Source organism: Chiloscyllium punctatum, chromosome 15 (assembly GCF_047496795.1).
Source record: "Chiloscyllium punctatum isolate Juve2018m chromosome 15, sChiPun1.3, whole genome shotgun sequence".
NCBI lineage: Eukaryota > Metazoa > Chordata > Chondrichthyes > Orectolobiformes > Hemiscylliidae > Chiloscyllium > Chiloscyllium punctatum.
Genome location: NC_092753.1, coordinates 63,857,440 through 63,877,422, shown reverse-complemented (window position 1 = coordinate 63,877,422; position 19,983 = coordinate 63,857,440). Strand labels below are relative to the sequence as shown.

The following is a 19,983-nucleotide window of genomic DNA, read 5'->3' as shown; positions in this document are numbered from 1 at the left end:
ATTGTACTCCAGGCATGGTCTCACCAGTGCTACATTCAACTGCTATAAAATATCTGTATTCTTATGTCCCATTTATTTTGTGATAAACAGCAACATTCCACTTGTCTTCCTAATCACTTGCTGAACCTGCATAGTAACTTTGTGATTCATGTTCCAGGACTCCCAGACCACTCTGTAATCTAATTAGATAAGGTTACAGATGATACAAAGATCGGTGGAGTTGTGGATAGTGAGGAGGATTGTCAGAGGACACAGCAGGATACAGATCAGTTGGAGGCATGATCAGAAAAATTGAAATGGAGTTTCATGTGGACAAATGTGAAGTGATTTGGAAGGTCAAGTATAAGTGCAAATTATACAGTGAGTGGCAAAACACTTAGGAATATTGATATGCTGTGGGATCTGGGTGTGCAGAGCCACAGATCACGGAAGGTGACAGTGCAGGTAGATAGGGTAAAAAAGGCCAATGACATACTTGTCTTCATTGGAAGGAACGTTGAGTATAAGGGTAGACAAGTTATGCTGAGCTTTTCTGAACTTAAGTTAGGCTACACTTGGAATACTGCATACAGTTCTGGTCACCACACTACCAGAATGATGTGAGTGCTTTGGAGAGGGCATAGAAAGGTTTACCAGGATGTTGCCAGGTTTGGGAGATATCAGATGGGAAGGAAGTTTGAATAGACTGGGTTTGTTTTCACTGGAATGCAGGAAGTTGAGGGGTGACCTGATAGAGGTTTATAAGCTTGTGAAAGGCATGTATAGAGTGGAAAGTATGAGGCTTTTTCCCAGGGTGGAGGGGTCACAGGTTCAAGGTGCGAGTGGGGAAGTTTACAAGAGATGTGCGAGGCAAGTTTTTCTACACAGAGTGGTGAGTGCCTAGAACGTGTTGCCAGAGGAGATGGTTGAAGCCAAACAATAGCATCATTCAAGAAGCACCTGGACAAATACATGATTCCTGAAGAAGGGCTTATGCCCGAAACGTCGATTCTCCTGCTCCTTGGATGCTGCCTGACCTGCTGCGCTTTTCCAGCAACACATTTTTCAGCTCTGATCTCCAGCATCTGCAGTCCTCACTTTCTCCAAATACATGAATAGGAAGGGAATAGAGAGATATGGACCCTGTAAGTGAATACAGTTTTATATGGAAGGGCAAAATGTGTCAGCACAGGCTTGGAGGGCTGAAAAGCCTATTCTTGTGCTATTATGTTTATTCCCAACACCATGAGCTCTTATTTTGCATAATAACCTTCGATGTGGGACCTTGTTAAATATCTTCAGATGATCTAAGTGCAACATATCCATAAGTTTCCCTTTATCCACATTGCCTGTTACTTGCTCAAAAGATTTCAATAATTTAGTCAAACATGATTTCCCTTTCACAAAACTATTTGCCTTTGCCTGATTGCATTAAAGTATTCTTATATCCTGTTAGATCCTTCTTAATAGAAGATTCCACCATTTACCTATAACAGATATTAAGCTAACTGGCCTGCAGTTTTCTGCTGTCTCTCGTTCTCCCGCCCCCCCCCCCGTCCCCACCACACCCCCTCAGATTCCCTCAGATTAAGGGAGTCTCATTCATAATATTCCAGTTTGACGAAGCTGTTCCTGAATCTAGGGGATTTTGGAAAATTAAAATCAGACATTTACTATTTCAGAGGCCACTTTTTTTTTAAGACTTAAGTGAATCAGCACCTGCAGAGTTTTAAACATTGAACTCTATCCATCACAAAGTCCTAGGAGAAGATGAGAACTGTAGATGCTGGAGATCAGAGTCAAGAATGTGGTGCTGGAAAAGCACAGCAGGTCAGGCAGCATTAAAGGAGCAGGAGAAACAATGTTTCGAGCATGCTTATGTTTCGGGCATAAATGATACTTATGCCAAAAACGTCATTTCTCCTGCTCCTTAGATGCTGCCTGACATGCTGTGGCTTTTCCAGCACCATCACAAAGACTGCCTACATCCATTGCCTGCTTCTGTCTTTATCATAATCATTCATCCATCAAGACCCTCCCAGATGCCCTTTGGAAATTCCAGGATCAAGTACTCAAATGTCTTTCTGGCTGACCTTCCGATTACCACTTTCCATATTCTTTAAATCTTCAAGATCTTCAAGGTCTTTAAGGTCTCTCCCACCCTTTCCCAGTTCCACTTGCCTAGGAATGCAGTCCTGTGGAACAATAAGTGCCTCACTTTAGCTTCCTGCATCTCAATACCCTATCCATTAAATTTCCATAATTAATGATCACTCTCAGATCTCTCCATTCCATCCTAAAACTTCCTTCACTATACAGATTTCTCTCTCTTTGCATCTATTTCCTCCTTTAAACCTTTATTTCTTTTAACAAACCTGGTCACTTACCTCCCATCTGTCTTGGCGTCCATTTATTTCACCGTTGCCTCGCTAATGCACCCTCTGATGGATTCTGACATTAAAAACATTATACAAATGCAAGTTATTGTGAGGCAGGGGGCTGTGGACAGAAATAATAATGTAGAATTTCTAAGAGAAACTTGTACCTTGCATGAGAGTTTGATTGGCACATGTTGTGCACTATAGAATAAAGGAGCGATTTAACATATTTACATTTCTGAAATAGAGGTGAAAATATGACTAAAACACAATTTTCAAATTCCTTGATAACAAAAGTTATTTCCTGGTAGGTTAGAGGCACTGGCCACCCTCAATGCTGGATTCAACAGAGAAGATATATCCCTATCAATGATACATTCCACTTTGTAATTAACAAAAGAATGCCTCAAACATAAGCTTTTAAACTAATTTTGTTAAGGATAATTTTATTTCATTAAATAAAGCTGGAATAATTTATTGTTAACAATGTTTTTTTGTAATAAGTGCCTTTATGTTCACAATGAATGATTTAAATAACACCTTTATTTTCTTAACAGAACATAATGTCTGAAGTCAAACATATCTCCCCTGTATTATTTGGAATGATGTGCACCTTGTTATCATGTGGGATTCTTCTAGCCCTTTTCTTTCTCATCTTCACCATCAAATTCAAACAGAACAGGTACTATCCATGAAACAATGGCATTTGTGTCACCACTTTAAACTTTTGAAGTCTCATTCTCTCCCACCTGCATCTTAGCCAATTCATTGTCTAAGACGGTTAATTGATAGTGAATTATGTTAATAAGAGGAGGGTCAGATTCAGTCGCTGGTCTGTGGTGAGCAATTAACCTCTGTGTCCTTATGTCAGCCAGTTCACCAGAATCTTTGTATCTTGTTTAAAGGTGGCAAATATCCAGAGTGTGTGGTTCACTTATACTGACCGTTAGTACATAACGATCAATAATTAGAAGTATCAGAGATGTTCTGTCCAAACTTTAAATGAAATTATCCCTTAGTGAGAGTTTCCACCATGATAAGAAACCAAAAATCAGAAGAAAATGTATGACACAGAAGCAAGGTAGAAAGATGAACAGAATTACAGCTGAGAGCAAAAGAAATAGAAACAGAAGGGGAAAAATGGGTTTAGACGTTGGGCTTATGCCCGAAACGCCGATTCTCCTGTTCCTTGGATGCTGCCTGGCGCTTTTCCAGCAACACATTTTCAGCTCTGATCTCCAGCATCTGCAGTCCTCACTTTTTCCCTTTAGAAGTTTTCAGTCAACATTATTACAAACATGGCAAAAGTGAGGACTGCAGATGCTGGAAACCAGAGTTTAGATCAGAGCCCTTCCTGATGAAGAGCCTTTGCCCGAAATGTTGATTTTCCTGCTCCTCGGATGCTGCCTGACCTGCTGTGCTTTTCCAGCACCACTCTGATTATTACAAACATGTTAATGCTGTCATATTCTTAGATTGAGGGGTTGCATATGTATGATAGAACTGAGGATTTTTTTCTATCAAAGGGTAGTGAATTTGTGGAATGCTTTACTACAGAGGGCTATTGAGGCTGGGTCATTAAGTTTTTAAAATTAATTCATGGGATGTGGTCATCGTTGGCGAGGCATGCATTTATTGCCCATCCATAATTGCCCAAAAGGCAGTTAAGAGTCAAGCACATTGGTGTAGACCTGGAGTCACATGTATGGCAGACCAGGTAAGGATAGCAATTTCCTTCCCTAAAGGACATTAGTGAACCAAGTGGATTTTTCCAACAATTGGCAGTAGATTCATGGTCATCATTTGAATCTTAATTCTAGATTTCATTTCTTATTGAATTCAAATTCCACCATCTGCCATGGCAGGATCCAAACCCAGATTCCCAGAACATTACCTGGGTCTCTGGATTAACACTCCAGCGACAGATAGTACCACTAGGCCATCATCTTCCCTTTAAGTATACATCATTAAGTATACTCAAGGCTGAGATAGACAGATTTTTAATCAGTAAGGGAATCAATAGTTATGGGGAAAAGGCAGGGAAGTGGAGCTGAGGATTTTTAGATTATCCATTATCTTGCTGAATGGTGGAGCAGACTTGATGGACTAAATGGCCTGCACTGCTCCTTTGTCTTATTTTTTCTGTCAAATTATAGTTTTATGCTTAACATGAGGAACTGAGATTTTTTTTTCAATGGGACTGGGTCTGAAAATATTTCGGAACCATTTTACCAAATAATTTGTTCAATTTTATTGAGAACTCCTATGCTTTCAGATAGGACCAAAATAAATAATATAATTAAGTGGGTTGTTATATCTAGTTATAGCTCCTGCCCACCATAGACATTAGAAATCACTTCTTATAAACTCTGAAGAAGGGTGGTGTGTTGTATTCTACTTGCAAATTACATCAGGCTTGAAAGCATGACAACTAGATAAAGCAAGGGTGTGATGCTGGAAAAGCACAGCAGGTCAGGCAGCATCAGAAGAGAATGAAAATCTTGCCTGAAGGAAGCCCTTGCCTGAAATGTCAATTTTCCTGATCCTCAGATGCTGCCTGTCTTGCTGTGCTTTTCCAGCACCACACTCTTGACTCTAATCTCCAACATCTGCAGTACTTACTTTCACCTGTATAAAGCAGGGCCCCACCCAGTCACCATTTTCTCATAAGGGAAAGCCTTGTTTAGCCACAAGCTAACGTTCAGTTTTACCAAATGTTTGCCTGATTCAACTTAGATCTAAAATTGCTCATCCAAGTGGCCTCTAATGTAAATGTGGCTCAGAGGTTACAGCATAACTGGTCTGTACTAGTCTTGTATAAACATTCAGTTCTATACATGTTAAACTTGGTAACATATTAAAGTTTAAAATTCTGTCTATCATGTGAAGATTTCACAAACTTTTATTATTAATTATTTCTATCAGGATTGTGAAAATGTCCAGTCCAAACCTCAATATTGTAACAATTATTGGAAGTGTTTTTACTTATGTCAGTGGATATATGTTTGGAATTGTGGAAGAGAAAACTGCTGAAATGGAAATTTCGACTGAACTGATCTTTCAGGTAAGGAAAGTTGACAAATTATGAACTGGTGTATGCACTATTAATCAGAAACCCAGGACTTCCTATATTTGGTTTGCTTGTTCCTTGTTTGTGAATTGGTTTTATCAGTGCTTAATATGAAGTGATGTAGGTGTATAAGAAAAACACTTGACCTAAATTTAATCTGATGAAGGGCTTTTGCCCGAAATGTCAATTTTCCTGCTCCTCAGATACTGCCTGAACTGCTGTGCTTTTCCAGCACCACTCTAATCTAGAATCTGGTTTCCAGTATCTGCAGTCATTGTTTTCACCTAAATTTAATCTGACCTATCAGCCAGTTATAAAGCAACACTGGTACAGTTGTTAACTGCTATGCAATCCATCACCATGTGTGTCATTGCTCCCAATTACTTTAGGAGCATAAGACAAATAACCTTTAGTCTCTGGGACATAAAATGCAAACACAGTATACAGAAACTTTAATAAAAGATCTCACATGGGAAGTGAGGGGGTATCCTTGATTATAAAGTTACCCAATTTATAATCAAATTGTTTTTAATATTTTTTTTGAGAGTTAATGTTTTAAGATTTGAATCCCACGCAGGTAATAGTACTTCATTGGATTTCTAAGAGGAGCATTATGTAGTTTAATGGAGAATCTGTTAATATAGTACTATTTTAGACAAACGAAATAAATGGCTACAGGATGTCCAAAGTTCAACTGAACACTAAAAAGTTGTCATCAGCAATCACTTGCTCACAGGTATGATTGTCCACCTCAGAAGTTCCATGTCATTGGTCATGGGCTCTGTGGGTCCTTGTGTGGCTGCTGAGCCCAATCCTAGAGCTGCATCTCTGACCACACATTTTGCAGGGGTTTCCAGGAAGTGGAATTAGACCATAACTTTGAAATCATTGGCATTCCTTTCTCTGGTCCCTGTTTCTTCTGAAAGAGGGTCTCCTGCGTGTTGATATCTATGTTGCATTTCTTCAGGGTAGCCTATGTTTCCTTTGTCCTCCTCAAGTGCCTTTCTTGAGTTGGGTGAAGAAGATTTGCTTTGGCAATGGGAACTCAGATATCCTAAGCCTGTGGCTGGTCCAGCAGAGTTAGTTTCAGATGATCATGGGTTTGATGTTGGTGCTGTTAGCTGCTTCAAGGATGCTGATGTTTGTATGTCTGTCCCTCTCAACTGACATGGAGAATCCATCACAAACAACATTAATGGCACTTCAAGGGTCTTGAGGTGGTATCTAAATGTAGTCCAAGTTTTGGAGTCATATAGGAGAGTCAGAAGGATGACTGCCTTATACACAAGGATCCTAGTATCAGCATGGATTGCACATTCTTTGAGAACTCTCATCCTCGGGTACCTGAAGGTAGCACTCACAGATTGGATGTGATTTTGAATTTCTGGATGAGTATCAGCCTTAGATGAGTGATAGCTTACCAAGTTGGACAAGCTCCATGTTTGGGAGGATTTCTCCCTTGGTCTTAACAGAGGGATGGATCAGAACCTGACCTGAAATGGTTTGGTAAAGGACTTGAGTCTTTCTGAGGTTGCTTAAAGAGTATTCAACATTTTTAAAAGAAAGCATGTTAGGAAGTGGTACATAGACCAAATGTGGTCTCACCAAGGCCCTGTACAGCCTGGATAAAAATTCCCTACTTTTATATTCCATTCCTATATTATAAAGGCAAATTGAGCATTGTCAATCATTTGCTATACAATAGACAACAGGTGCAGGAGTAGGCCATTCTTCCCTTCGAGCCTGCACCACCATCCAATATGATCATGGCTGATCATCCTTAATCAGTATCCTGTTTCTGCCTTATCTCCATAACCCTTGATTCCACAATCCTTGAGAGCTCTATCCAACTCTTTCTTAAATGAATCCAGAGACTGGGCCTCCACTGCCCTCTGGGGCAGAGCATTCCACACAGCCACCATGCTCTGGGTGAAGAAGTTTCTCCTCATCTCTGTTCTAAATGGTCTACCCCGTATTTTTAAGCTGTGTCCTCTGGTTCGGCACTCACCCATCAGCATGTTTCCTGCCTCCAGAGTGTCCAATCCTTTAATAATCTTATATGTCTCAATCAGATCCCCTCTCAGTCTTCTAAACTCAAGGGTATACAAGCCCAGTCGCTCCATCTTTCAGCATAAGGTAGTCCCGCCAATCCAGGAATTGACCTCGTGAACCTACACTGCAATCCCTCAATAGCCAGAATGTCTTTCCTCAAATTTGGAGACCACAACTGCACATAATACTCCAGGTGTGGTCTCACCTGTACAGCTGCAGAAGAACCTCTTTGCTTCTATACTCAATCCCTCTTATTATGAAGGCCAGCATGCTATTCGCCTTCTTCACTACCTGCTGTACCTGCATGCTTACCTTCATTGACTGGTGTACAAGAACACCCAGATTTCTTTGTACTGCCCCTTTACCTAAATTGATTCCATTTAGGTAGTAATCTGCCTTCCTGTTCATGCCAAAGTGGATAACCATACATTTATTCACATTAAACTGCATCTGCCATGCATCTGACCACTCACCTAACCTGTCCAGGTCACCCTGTAATCTCCTAACATCCTCCTCACATTTCACCCTGCCACCCAGCTTGTATCATCAGCAAATTTGCTAATATTATTACTAATACCATCTTCTATATCATTAATATATATTGTAAAAAGCTGCAGTCCCAGCACTGATCCCTGCGGTACCTCACTGGTCACTGCCTGCCATTCCGAAAGGTAGCTGTTTATCACTAGTCTTTGTTTCCTATCAGCCAACCAACTTTCAATCCAAGTTAGTACTTTGCTCCAATACCATGCACCCTAATTTTGCTCACTAAGCTCCTATGTGGGACTTTATCAAAAGCTTTCTGAAAGTCCAGGTACACTACATCTACTGGATCTCCCTGCGTATCCACTGTATTAGAACATCAGGTAACTTCTGTCATTGATTTCTGTAACTTCTCTTCATTTAAATGCATACCATTTTTCACTTCATCCTGCCATAGTGGAGGGGTCCACATTTTGCACACTCCACCAGGTAAATCTTTGCTAACTCACTTAAGTTATCTGTGCCCTTGGCAGACTGTGCATCTTCTCTTGACAACTTTTTATTTATTCACTCCTGGGAGCTGCTGACTGGCCAGAACTTATTGCATTTCCCTAGCTGCCCTTAAACTGAGTGATTTCCAAGGCCATTTCAGAGGGCAGTTGAGAGTCAACCATATTGTTGTAGGTCTGAAATCACATGTAGACTGGACCAGGATAAGGATGAGCAATTTTCCTTCCCTGAAAGACATTAGTGAACCAATTGGGATTTTCCAACAATTGGCAATGGTTCATGGTCATCAGTAGATTCTTGATTCAAGATTTGTAAAAACATTTTATTTAAGTTCCACAATCAGCCATGGCAAGTTTTGAACCTGGATCATAAAAGCATTAGTGGAATTTCTGGATTAATAATCAAGCAACAATACCACTAGGCCATCACCTACTTACTCTCCAACCTACCTTGATGTCATTAGCAAATTTAATTTATGTATATTTAGACCTTCATCTAATGCATTGATATAAATTGTAAACCTCAGGCCTCAGTGTTGATCACTGTGGGGATTCACTAGTAACATTTTGCTATCTGAAGAAGACATAGTTATCCCTACTTTCTGTTTCCTGTTAGCTAACCAATTCTTTATCCATGCAGAGGTATAACCCATAAACTGTTAGATCTTATTTTCTGTAGTGACCTGTATGACACCTTACCAAATACCTTTTGAAAATCCAAGTGCATTACGTCAACAGGGTCTCCTTCATCCACTTTGTTTGCTAATTCTTCAAAAGGACTGAAATAATTTAATTTAGTTAAACACTACTTCCCTTTCACAAAACCACATTGTCACTGCCTGATTACATGATAATTTCTAAGTTAAAAGTCACATAACACCAAGTTATAGTCTAACAGGTTGATTTGCAAGTACAAGCTACCTGATGAAGCAGCAGTGCTCAAAGTTCATATTTCCAAATAAACCTATTGGACTCTTACTTGGTGTTGTGTGACTTTTAAACTTTGTCCACCCCAGTCCAACAACAACACCTCCTCATAATGATTTTCTAAGTATGCCAGGACAACCTTCTTAATAATAGATTATAGAAATTTCCTTATATCAGATTCTAGGCTGACTGGCCTGGATTTTGCTGTCTTCTGTTGTCTCCTTTCACAAATATTATATTATCTAACTTCTAATTCATTAGGACCTTCGCAGAACCAAAGGAAATGTAGAAGATTAGAAACAAAAAAAAGGGGCATGAGTGGGCCATTCAGTTCTTTGAGCCTTGTTTATCATTCAGTATGATTATCCAATCAGAACTCTTAATATAACACTGAGAACTATATATGCTTGAGATCTAAAACTAGCAAAATCGGAAATTACTGGAGAAACTCAGTAGGTCAGGCAGCATCTATGAAGAGAAAAAATTTCAATTCCAGTGATCTTCAGAACCAGTATGTTCCCTGTTGTGGGGAGACTCAAACTGGGGGAGAGCTTAGGGAAAAAAAAGAGGTTTTCCTTGTCAGACTGAGAAGTGAGTTTTCTTTCTCTATTAGTTGTCAGTCTGTTGAATCCTTTTCTTCAGAATTAGTTAATATACTAAGCTCAGAGTTAAATGGATTTTTTAATATAGATTTTGGAGTTGAGGGTTATGAGGCGGCAGACAGGAATTTGGAATTGAGAGCAGAACCAGATTAGGCATGATCTTATTGAATAGTGGAGCAGCCACAAAAGGTCAAATAGCCCACTCTTTTTTTCCTTGGTCCTACATTCTTGGTATTACTCTGGTTAATCTTCCCTACAATTGCACTGAGGACTTGACATACTTCCTAAAGAGCGATGCTCAGAATTGAAAATAATACACCAACTGAGATTTAATTTGTGATTTAATTTACAAGAAACAAATTTATTTTTGTATTGTGTCTATAGTTAAAAAGCCAAAGCTCTGACTACTTTAAAATAGCTTTATCGGTTTGTCCTGCCATGTTTAAAGATTTGCTTGTGCAAACTCTCTCAAGTTTCTCCACTTCTGTCACCTTTTTAAGATTGTAGCAGTTTAGTTTATATTTGCTTCTCTTCATTCTTCCTCACAAAATGCATCACAAAACTAACCATTTTTCATTCAATTTCATCAGCCATTTCATTTAAAAGTACAGGACAACTTATCCATGGAACACAAAACCAGTAATCAGCCACAGTCATTGAACAGGATTTGGAATATAGTTTGAAAAGTAATAGAATAGTAGGCACTAACAAACTAATCAGTTCAGAGATCAGAAAGCAGCAGTGAATTAACAAATCACAGGTTACCAGTAAGTTATTAATGATGCAGTGGACATATCAGCTAATTGAAAACTCAAAAGATAGCAGCACCAAATTACTTTACAGGATCCACGGCAAAAGGTATGCAATGGTATTGTATTTCAAGAATTTTTTTGAATGATAGGAGGTAAAGTTGGACAGCATTGGATCCTGAATTCTCAACTGTATCAAGAGTGAGGAGTTCGCTTTTTTTTCCTGTGACCATACAAAATGACAAAGGATGAACTGCAGTGAAGAATGGATAGCTGTGCTGGTGTACATAGAATGGAAACCCCGTGTAGACACATGGCAAATTTGGTGGGCATTTTGGCTAAAACTATGAATGAAGAAATGAAAGAGAGGAGTGTGCAGGATCTGGAGGCCCAAGGAACAGTTATTCCAGTGTCTATAAGTCAAACATTCTTGACTGGCTATTACTGGGGCACACAGTCAAGGACAGCTGACTGTGTATTCCTTAGAATAAAAGGTAACAATCAGGCTGGACAGTTTCAGACAGCTAAAGGCCAGCTAGTCTAAGATGTGCCATAGGGAAATTTCTGGAATCTATTATTAAGAATTGTGCAGCAGATGATCTAGAATCATAACGTGATTGAGCAGACTCAGGAAGCTTTAGTTTAACTAACTGATTAGAGTTCTTTTGAGGAATTAACAAACAAGGTAGATAAAGGCAAACCTATAAACAAACTATATTTGCATTTCCAAAAGTCTTTTGATCAAAGGTTGCTGCACAAGATATTCTGAAATTACATTTTCTGAGCTGACATTATATCAGTCGGTACAAGGGTGCACTTGAGAACCCAATCTGAGCTGACATTTTCAGGATTGAAAGCTAGGAGATTTTGGGTGGAAAGAACAAGGTGTGCAGTGGTAAACTTTGAACTGATCACACCTTTTGAAATATTGGGATGCAAGTTCAGCATTCAAAAAAAAAGCTAATTATTTTAAAATAGTTGCAGAATAGCTTCTGTGATTAGTAAATCGTATAGTTGCCATAGTCCTACCTAGACCATAGGGTTGCTCTCTTATTAAAGAGAGATGACTGATTATGGTTTAACCTGAGGGTTAGCTCACCTCAGGTAAGGGATTACTTTACAGTTAGGACATAGTGTTGTTTCTATGAAGTAGTTTGGAATACAACATACTCTTTCCATGGAATAAATTACATTTTCAGATTGGTCATTGGCTAGTGCAACATCACCATCTAGTGAACAGATTGCTGTAATTGCAGCATGTCCATATGCTGACATTTTCTCATTATAAAACATTGACCTGTTGTTTTGAACATTCCTCCATCACAAAAATTTAGATTTAAAAAAAAACCTACAAAATTGCAACAACAGATACTAGGATTTGTGGCCAGATAGTTCACACCATATGCCATATCTCTGAATATGTAGATTGAAGAGGTTTACAAATAAGAGGATGAGTTTTGAAAAGATGAAATACATTAACTTATTTATATATATGCAATTAATGCATTATTAAAAAAATAGTGGGTAGAAAGAGTATGACCCAACAACGCATGGACACTGAAGATGAGTGTGCCAACAAGATGACTATGCGGCAATACCTAAGGGTCCACCCTGCTGACAGCCAAGCATGCAGGGTAACTCATCCATAACAGGGAGACTATAGTGTTTGCTGCAGAAAATACTTTGAAGAATTCCACAAATGACTCTGTCTTTTACTTGAACACCCTCAATTCCATTCCTCAGTTCTGTTACTGTACCACCCTAATCGTGAACAATTTTGTAAAAACAAGGCTGCTGGATCAGATGGCAAAGATATCTGGCTGCACTACCTCACATTCCTCATCTGGGAATAGAATTTATACCAGTGGATCTTAGGGATGCTGTGATCATGGCTATATTTTAAAGAGGAGATCGGTCTGATTTGATTAGATTCCCTATAGTGTCGAAACAGGCTCTTCAGTCCAATACCGACCCTCCAAAGACTAACCCACCCAGACCCATTTCCCTCTGACTAATGCACCTAACACTATGGGCAATTTAGCATGACCTGCACATCTTTGGACTGTGGGAGGAGACCAGAGCACCGGGAGGAAACCCACACAGACACTGGGAGAATGTGTAAACTCCACACAGACAGTCACCCGAGGCTGGAATCGAACCTGGGACCCTGGTGCTGTGAGGCAGCAGTGCTAACCACTGAGCCACCGTGCTGCCCCAATCTATTGTGGTAACCACAGAGAGGTTTCCTTGCTGCCTTCTGCAACATTTTTCTTATTTTTCCTACCCTCCCCCACTTTGTTTAAAGCCCAGTTCCTACACTTTCATGTCTCCTACCTGTTTGCTTCACCTCTTCCCATTTCTTCCATAAAACATAATCACCAAACATCCCAAATTACTTTTTTATTCTTTCATAGAAAATTGAGCTCTCAATACCTTCTCCCATTCTCCACTGATAACTCTCTCCCATTCCCATATCTTCCATTTTCCAGGCAAGTGCCAGCTTAAAGTTTTTGGAAATATTTCATTTCTTTGGAGTTAAAGTTTAATCTCCACTGTTTTCCCAGCACTAAGATGGGAAATCTAGTTATTTAGGTTTCCAAGCACTCAGTACTTCTTCCCTATCTAGGTAAAAACAATGACTGCAGATGCTGGAAACCAGAGTCTAGTTTAGAGTGGTGCTGGAAAAGCACAGCAGTTCAGGCAGACATCCGAGGAGCAGGAAAATCGACATTTCGGGCAAAAGCCCTTCATCAGGAATACAGGCAGAGAGCCTGAAGGGTGGAAAGATAAGTCACTGCTCCTCGGATTTTACTGCTTCTCAGATGTCTGCCTGAACTGCTGTGCTTTTCCAGCACCACTCTAATCTAGACTTCTTCCCTATCTTTCAATTGTCAATTCAGCAACAGAATATAAACAGCCTAGGTACAACAAGGACAACATGCAACTTTTCTTTGTTATTACTAGGATTCTTTTATAAAATTTTAAAATTATAACAAATTCATTGGAAATATTGTTCTAACTCTGGGCTGGGCAAAAGATCCTTACAAAAGCTTGATGACTTGAGTGGTTTTGGCTGCGTGTTTGGTACATGATGAGTTAATTATAATTCACAAAACAGAAAACCGAGATGATTAGCTGTGGGTTAGGATTACTCTGGTTAAATTATGTTTTGCGTACAATTGTTGAAATTTTAAAAGGGTGTTGAAAATCTCTGCCAAGTAACTAGGAGGCTTTTACAATGTGTGAGCATGATCTAGAAGCTTTAATCACTTACTTGATGTAAAACCGGATATTTTGACGCCCTTTTAATCCATTATTACCTATTATTCTTTATAGTAAATATAGTTCTGACATTTTATTTATAAATTCTGATGACTTGACAAATACATTAAAACACTGACATAACTGATCTGCCAATGCATGTTACAGCACTTGAGACACCCAAGGACATGCTATTAATTATGTTAAGTTTGTAAAGTAATGTTTTGTAGTGAAATGATTGAATTCTTATTACTTGTGTATACTATTTTTATTTCAGTTGTCCTTCAATCATTACCAGAAGGGTAGATTATTGAAGTGACATTAAAATACTTATTTTGGATCTCTCAAGCGTATGGAATTAACTGCCAGAGGCTCGTACAATTACAATATTTAAAAAGGCATATATAAATGGTTATATAAATAGGAAGGGCTTAGAGGGATATGGGCCAAATGTGACAAATGGGACTAGATTAATTCAGGATATCTGGTTGACATGGACAGGTTGGGCCGAATGGTCTGTTTCCATGCTGTACATCTCTATGACTCCGTGTGTTTAGTCTTACCACCATTAGTTTTGATGTGTTTTGTTTAACACAAACCTTCATTTTGAATTACAGATTCGCATATGGATGCTGTGCTTAGGAATCTCATTGATATTTGGGCCCATATTGGGAAAGACATGGCGACTGTACAAAGTTTTTGGTCAGCATGTCCCAGAGAAGAGAGTGGTAAGCTAACATGTGAAGCTTCATGACCTTTACCTCACCCAACTTTTCTCTACATTTCTGAAGCAAAGTCAGAAGGGGAAATGAGAAGCTTAGACTAAATAGTTTTATCAAACAAACATTGGTAGTGGATGCTGTTAGCAGGCTGAAAGCAGTAATGGATAGCCATATGACAAAGAAAACAATGGAAAAATATGGGAAATACAAAGTAACATATATTATTTTTCAAACCTGCCTGCCAGATTGACCATTGTGGTCTTTTCCAGTTCTATACATTCATGCACACTATAAAAGTAGAGTTGTCATTGTCTGGAAATATTTAGGACAAAAACTTACTTATTTGTTGCTCCAAGGAAAATAATTAACTTTATTACTAAATAAGCATACTCATGATTGATAACTGTATATTGCAGTATATGTCATTTACTAATCCTTAAGGGGCATATATATAGCACTGGCTTGAAACTTTATAAATAATCCCTTTAGAAAGTTCAGTGCATATATAAAATAAACAAGAATGGTATATACACATCTGTAGCATAAAGTATATCAGTGAATCACTGTCTTACTTGTAGCTGCAGCCTTTAAGCAGTTTGCTTTCTTGAATATTTATTGGCTTTACAGTCAGATGAGTGATTTGATTAGATTTGATTTATTGTTGTCACATGTACCTAGGTACAGTGAAAAGCTTTGCTTTGCATGCAGTACAGGCAAATTGTAACATATAAGGACACACATATCATAGGGTGTTTAGACAGAGCAAATCATACAAGGTTATGGCTGCACAGGATTTGCACAAAAGCAAGATCAACATTAGATTTGAAATTAGAGAAGTCCATTCAGCAGTCTGTTATATAGCAGGGAGGAAGCTGTTCTTGAACCTGTTGGTGTGTGTGTTTCAGTTTCTGTGTGTTCTATCCAATGGAAGAGGTTGGAAGAGAGTATAATCGGGGTGGGAGAGGCCTTCGATGATGATGTCTGCATTTCCATAGCGATGAGAAGTGTTGATGGAGTCCATGGATGGGAGATTGGCTTTTATGATAGTCTGGGATGTGTCAACAACTTTCTGTAGTTTCTTACAATCCTGGAAAGAGCAGTTGCTGCACCAAGCCATGATGCACCCAGACAGAATGCTTTCTATGGTGCATCTGTAAAAGTTGGTGATGGTCCTTAGGGACATGTCAAATTTCTTAAGCCTCCTGAGGTTTAAAAAAAAGAGTCATTGTTGTGCCTTCTTGACCATCACACCTATGTGGGAGGACCAGGACAGATTGTTGGTTATTGTCAATCTTAGGAACTTGACGCTCTTGACCTTCTTCACCTCAGCTCCATTGAAATCGACAGGTGAATGGCCTTCTTTTTTCCTGGAGCTAATAATCAGTTCTTTAGTTTTGCTTTGAGGGAGAGATTGTTATCTTTGCACCATAACACTAACAATTCAAGTCTACAATGGTGGTGTCATCAGGGAACTTGTAGTTGCTGATCGGATGAAATTTTGGTGACACAACTAAGCGTACAGGGAGCACAGTAGGGGGCTGTGTATGCATCCTTGCAGGGCATTGATTTTGAGTATTATTCTGGAGGAGGTGCTGTTGTCTATAGTCACTAATTGCAATCTGTAGGTCAGAAAGCTGAGGATCCAGTTGCAGAAGCCAGACCCAGGACCAGGACCTAGGTCTCAGAGTTTGGAGATTAGTTTGGTTGGGATTATAGTGTTGAGGGCAGAGCTGTAATTGAAAAGTAGAAATCTGATGAAGATATCCTTCTTATCCAGATGTTCCAGGGATGAGTGTAGGGCTAGGGAAATGGCATCTGCTATGGAAGTGTTGCACCAGTAGGCAAATTGCAAGGGATGAAGGCAGGCTGGGAGGCTAGGGTTGACATGAACCCTGACTAACCTCTCAAAGCATTTTGTAATTATGGAGGTCAGAGCCAACGGATGGTAGTTGTTTAGGCACATTGCACATATTTTCTTTGGTAGTGGGATGATGGTGGTCTTCTTGAAGCAAATGGGGACCTTATATTTTAGTAAGGAGATGTTAAAGAGGTCAGTGAATACCCCTGACAGCTGGTCTCCACAGGATCTGAACGCATGGCCGGGAACTCCATCTGGATCAGTCGGTTTCTTCGGGTTCACTCTCAAGAAGGCGAATCTGACATGTGCAGCACAGACTGAGAGAACAGGTGAACCGGGGCTGTCGGGGCAGGTGACACAGTTCCACTGGCTTCACGTAAAGTTGAAGACTTAATTTGATGGTTGGGGCAATGGGGACAAAGTAACTTTGTGTATTTCTTCTCATCTCCACGAGTCTTTCATCCTTCCTCTCACTTGCGTCATTAACCAGATCTCTTCACCAAACAAGCTACCTGCCCAAAGTTTATATCTAGCTCCCCTTCCCAAGGTCAACTGGTCAAATTCCTCTTGATTTCATCCCATTACACACCATAACTTCTCCAGTCTGGAAATCTATTGTTGGCCAGATGTTATTTGAGCAGAGCCAGATCATTCTAGTACAGTACTTCAGGAGTGGAAAGATTGAAGATACAATATTTGGAATAATAAAACACATTTTCTTACTGGTCTCTGTTTGATGTCTCAGGTAAATATTTACATGTATGGTATTGTTCACACATTTGTAGTTAAGCATTCTTAAAAGAACGTACTTTTACTCAATCTGTTAGACATATCCCACCTCGGGATGGGTGGGACTTTAACCTGGACCTTCTGGCCAAGAGGTAGGAACATTACTATTATATTATTCTTGATTAAGAAAATTCTGAAATGCAGATATAACTTGTCCCAATCATTTATATTGAGAGGGTGAGGTTTATTTGTTTTGCCAATAGGTTTATTTGGGTTCATGGATGTTATGCATTAGAATTGGTCATGGATATACGATTAGCTTTGATTATCTCCCTCAGCAAAACACAGGTGGAGATAATGGATTCAAATCTTGATAGATCGTAGTTTGATTTTGAAAACCAGTTAATGTCAACCTCTTCCTATTCCTTCAGTTTACTGCAGGTCTAAAAGTTTAGAGATCACAAAACACCGTGGGTGGCACGGCGGCACGGTGGCACAGTGGTTAGCACTGCTGCCTCACAGCGCCAGAGACCCGGGTTCAATTCCCGCCTCAGGCGACTGACTGTGTGGGTTTCCTCCGGGTGCTCCGGTTTCCTCCCACAGTCCAAAGATGTGCAGGTCAGGTGAATTGGCCATGCTAAATTGCCCATAGTGTTAGGTAAGGGGTAAAAATGTAGGGGTATGGGTGGGTTGCGCTTCGGCGGGGTCAGTGTGGATTTGGTGGGCCGAAAGGCCTGTTTCCACACTGTAATCTAATCTATAACAAAAAAAAACTTTCGACAGGCAACCAATTAAGAGATCATCCTTTCAGTTCTTGTTGCTATTGCTCACAAACTTCTGTTTAAAAAGAATTCTCAGTAAGCTGTTTCTTGGGCATTAGTAACTTGAAACTTTTGCTTACAAAAGACATTGGATCGGTTGCAGGTAGACAGATGGTGAAGGTGGTGTTTGGTTCACTTGCCTTTATTGGTCAGTGTATTCAGTATATGAGTTTGGAGGTCATGTTATGGCTGTACAGGAGACTTTTACAATACTGTATTCAATTTTAGTCCCTGCTATAGAAAAGATGTAGTTGAACATTAAAGGGTTTAGAAAAGATCTATAAGAATGTTGCAAGGATTAGAGGGTTTGAGCTAAAGGGAGAAGTTGAATAGGCTGGGGCTTTTTCCCCTGGAGCATTGGTTGCTGAGGGTGACCTTATAGAGGTTTATAAAATCATGAGGGGCATGGATAGGGTGAACAGACAAGGTCTTTTTACCATGTTAGGAGAGTCCTAAACTAAAGGGCATCAGTTTAAGGTGAGAGGGAAAAGATTTAAAAGGGATAGGAGAGGTAACTTTTTCATGCGGGGGTAGTACATGTATGGAATGAGCTGCCAGAGGAAGAGGCGGAAGCTGGTACAATTAAAAGGCATCTGGATGGGATTATGAATAGGAAGGGTTTAGAAAGATATGGGCCAAATGTTGGCAAATGCGACTAGATCAGTTTCGGATATCTGGTCGGCATGGATGAGTTGTTTCCATGCCGTTTAACTCTACGACTCAATGGTTCTATGGTAACGAAACACAGAAAAGTAACAGGCTTTGAAATTCAACTAGTTTGTTTTTGAAAGGTGAATGGATATGAATAAGTTCTCTTGCTATCTTTCTCTTTCCTCCAGCTTGGAGCACTTTGATAATTATAGAACACAACATAAATATACAAAGATCAACTATATTTACTAGCTATTCTTTCATACTTGCACCATGATCATTCCCTATGAATGTTAGCTCTTTAAAGATTTAGAAATGTGTTTTGTTTTTCAAAATTATGAAGTAAAGTAGTGAAAATATCTAAATTCAAAGAAAATATTTCAACACAATGGTTGTTTGCAATGAAACATCCTTGGAAGTCAAATGTAGCTTATGCTCAGAGCTCTGGGCAAAAGATCAAGACTAAGCACAGGCTTAGGGGGGGAGGCTGAGGAACATCTTCTGAATTAAAGACAGAGTCATAGAAATGTACAGCATGGAAACAGACCCTTTGGTCCAATTCTTCCATGCCGACCAGATATCCCAACTTAATCTAGTCCCATGTGGCAGCACTTGGCCCATATCCCTCTAAACCCTTCCTATTCATATACCCATCCAGGTGCCTTTTAAATTTTGCAATTACACCAGCCTCCACCACATCCTCTGGCAGCTCATTCCATAAACCTACCACCCTCTGCGTGAAAACGTTGCCCCTTAGATCTCTTTTATATCTTTCCCCTCTCACCCTAAACCTATGCCCTCTAGTTCTAGACTCCCCCACCCCAGGGAAAAGATCTTGTCTATTTATTCTATCCATGCCCCTCATGATATTATAAACCTCTAAGGTCACCCGTGAGCCTCCGATGCTCCAGGGAAAACAGCTCCAGCCTATTCAGCCTCTCCCTATAGCTCAAACTCTCCAACCCTGGCAACATCCTTGTCAATCTTTCACGTGTCACAACGTCCTTCCAGTAGGAAGGAGACCAAAATTGCACACAATATTCCAAAAGTGACCTAACCAATGTTTAATTTCAGCTCCAGATCTGTTCTTTTAACTGAGGCTGTGTTGTTCCACTTCCTGTTTCTTGGGTACGGTATTGTTGTTATCTGGTTTCTGGGTCCATTTGTCAGACTTCTGCTGTGCCCTAATGAC

At 39.7% G+C, this 19,983-nt stretch overlaps 1 protein-coding gene across 3 annotated transcripts in view; it reads left to right on the top strand.

The window, feature by feature from the left end:
• gpr156 (G protein-coupled receptor 156) overlaps positions 1-19,983 on the top strand; it is a 67,744-nt gene that overhangs the window by 27,749 nt on the left and 20,012 nt on the right. For all 3 annotated transcript variants that reach the window (XM_072585309.1, XM_072585307.1, XM_072585308.1), the window contains 3 exons: positions 2,915-3,039; positions 5,283-5,421; positions 14,628-14,738. In XM_072585309.1, the coding sequence (XP_072441410.1) occupies positions 2,915-3,039; positions 5,283-5,421; positions 14,628-14,738 (375 nt within the window). The remainder of the gene's footprint in view (positions 1-2,914; positions 3,040-5,282; positions 5,422-14,627; positions 14,739-19,983) is intronic.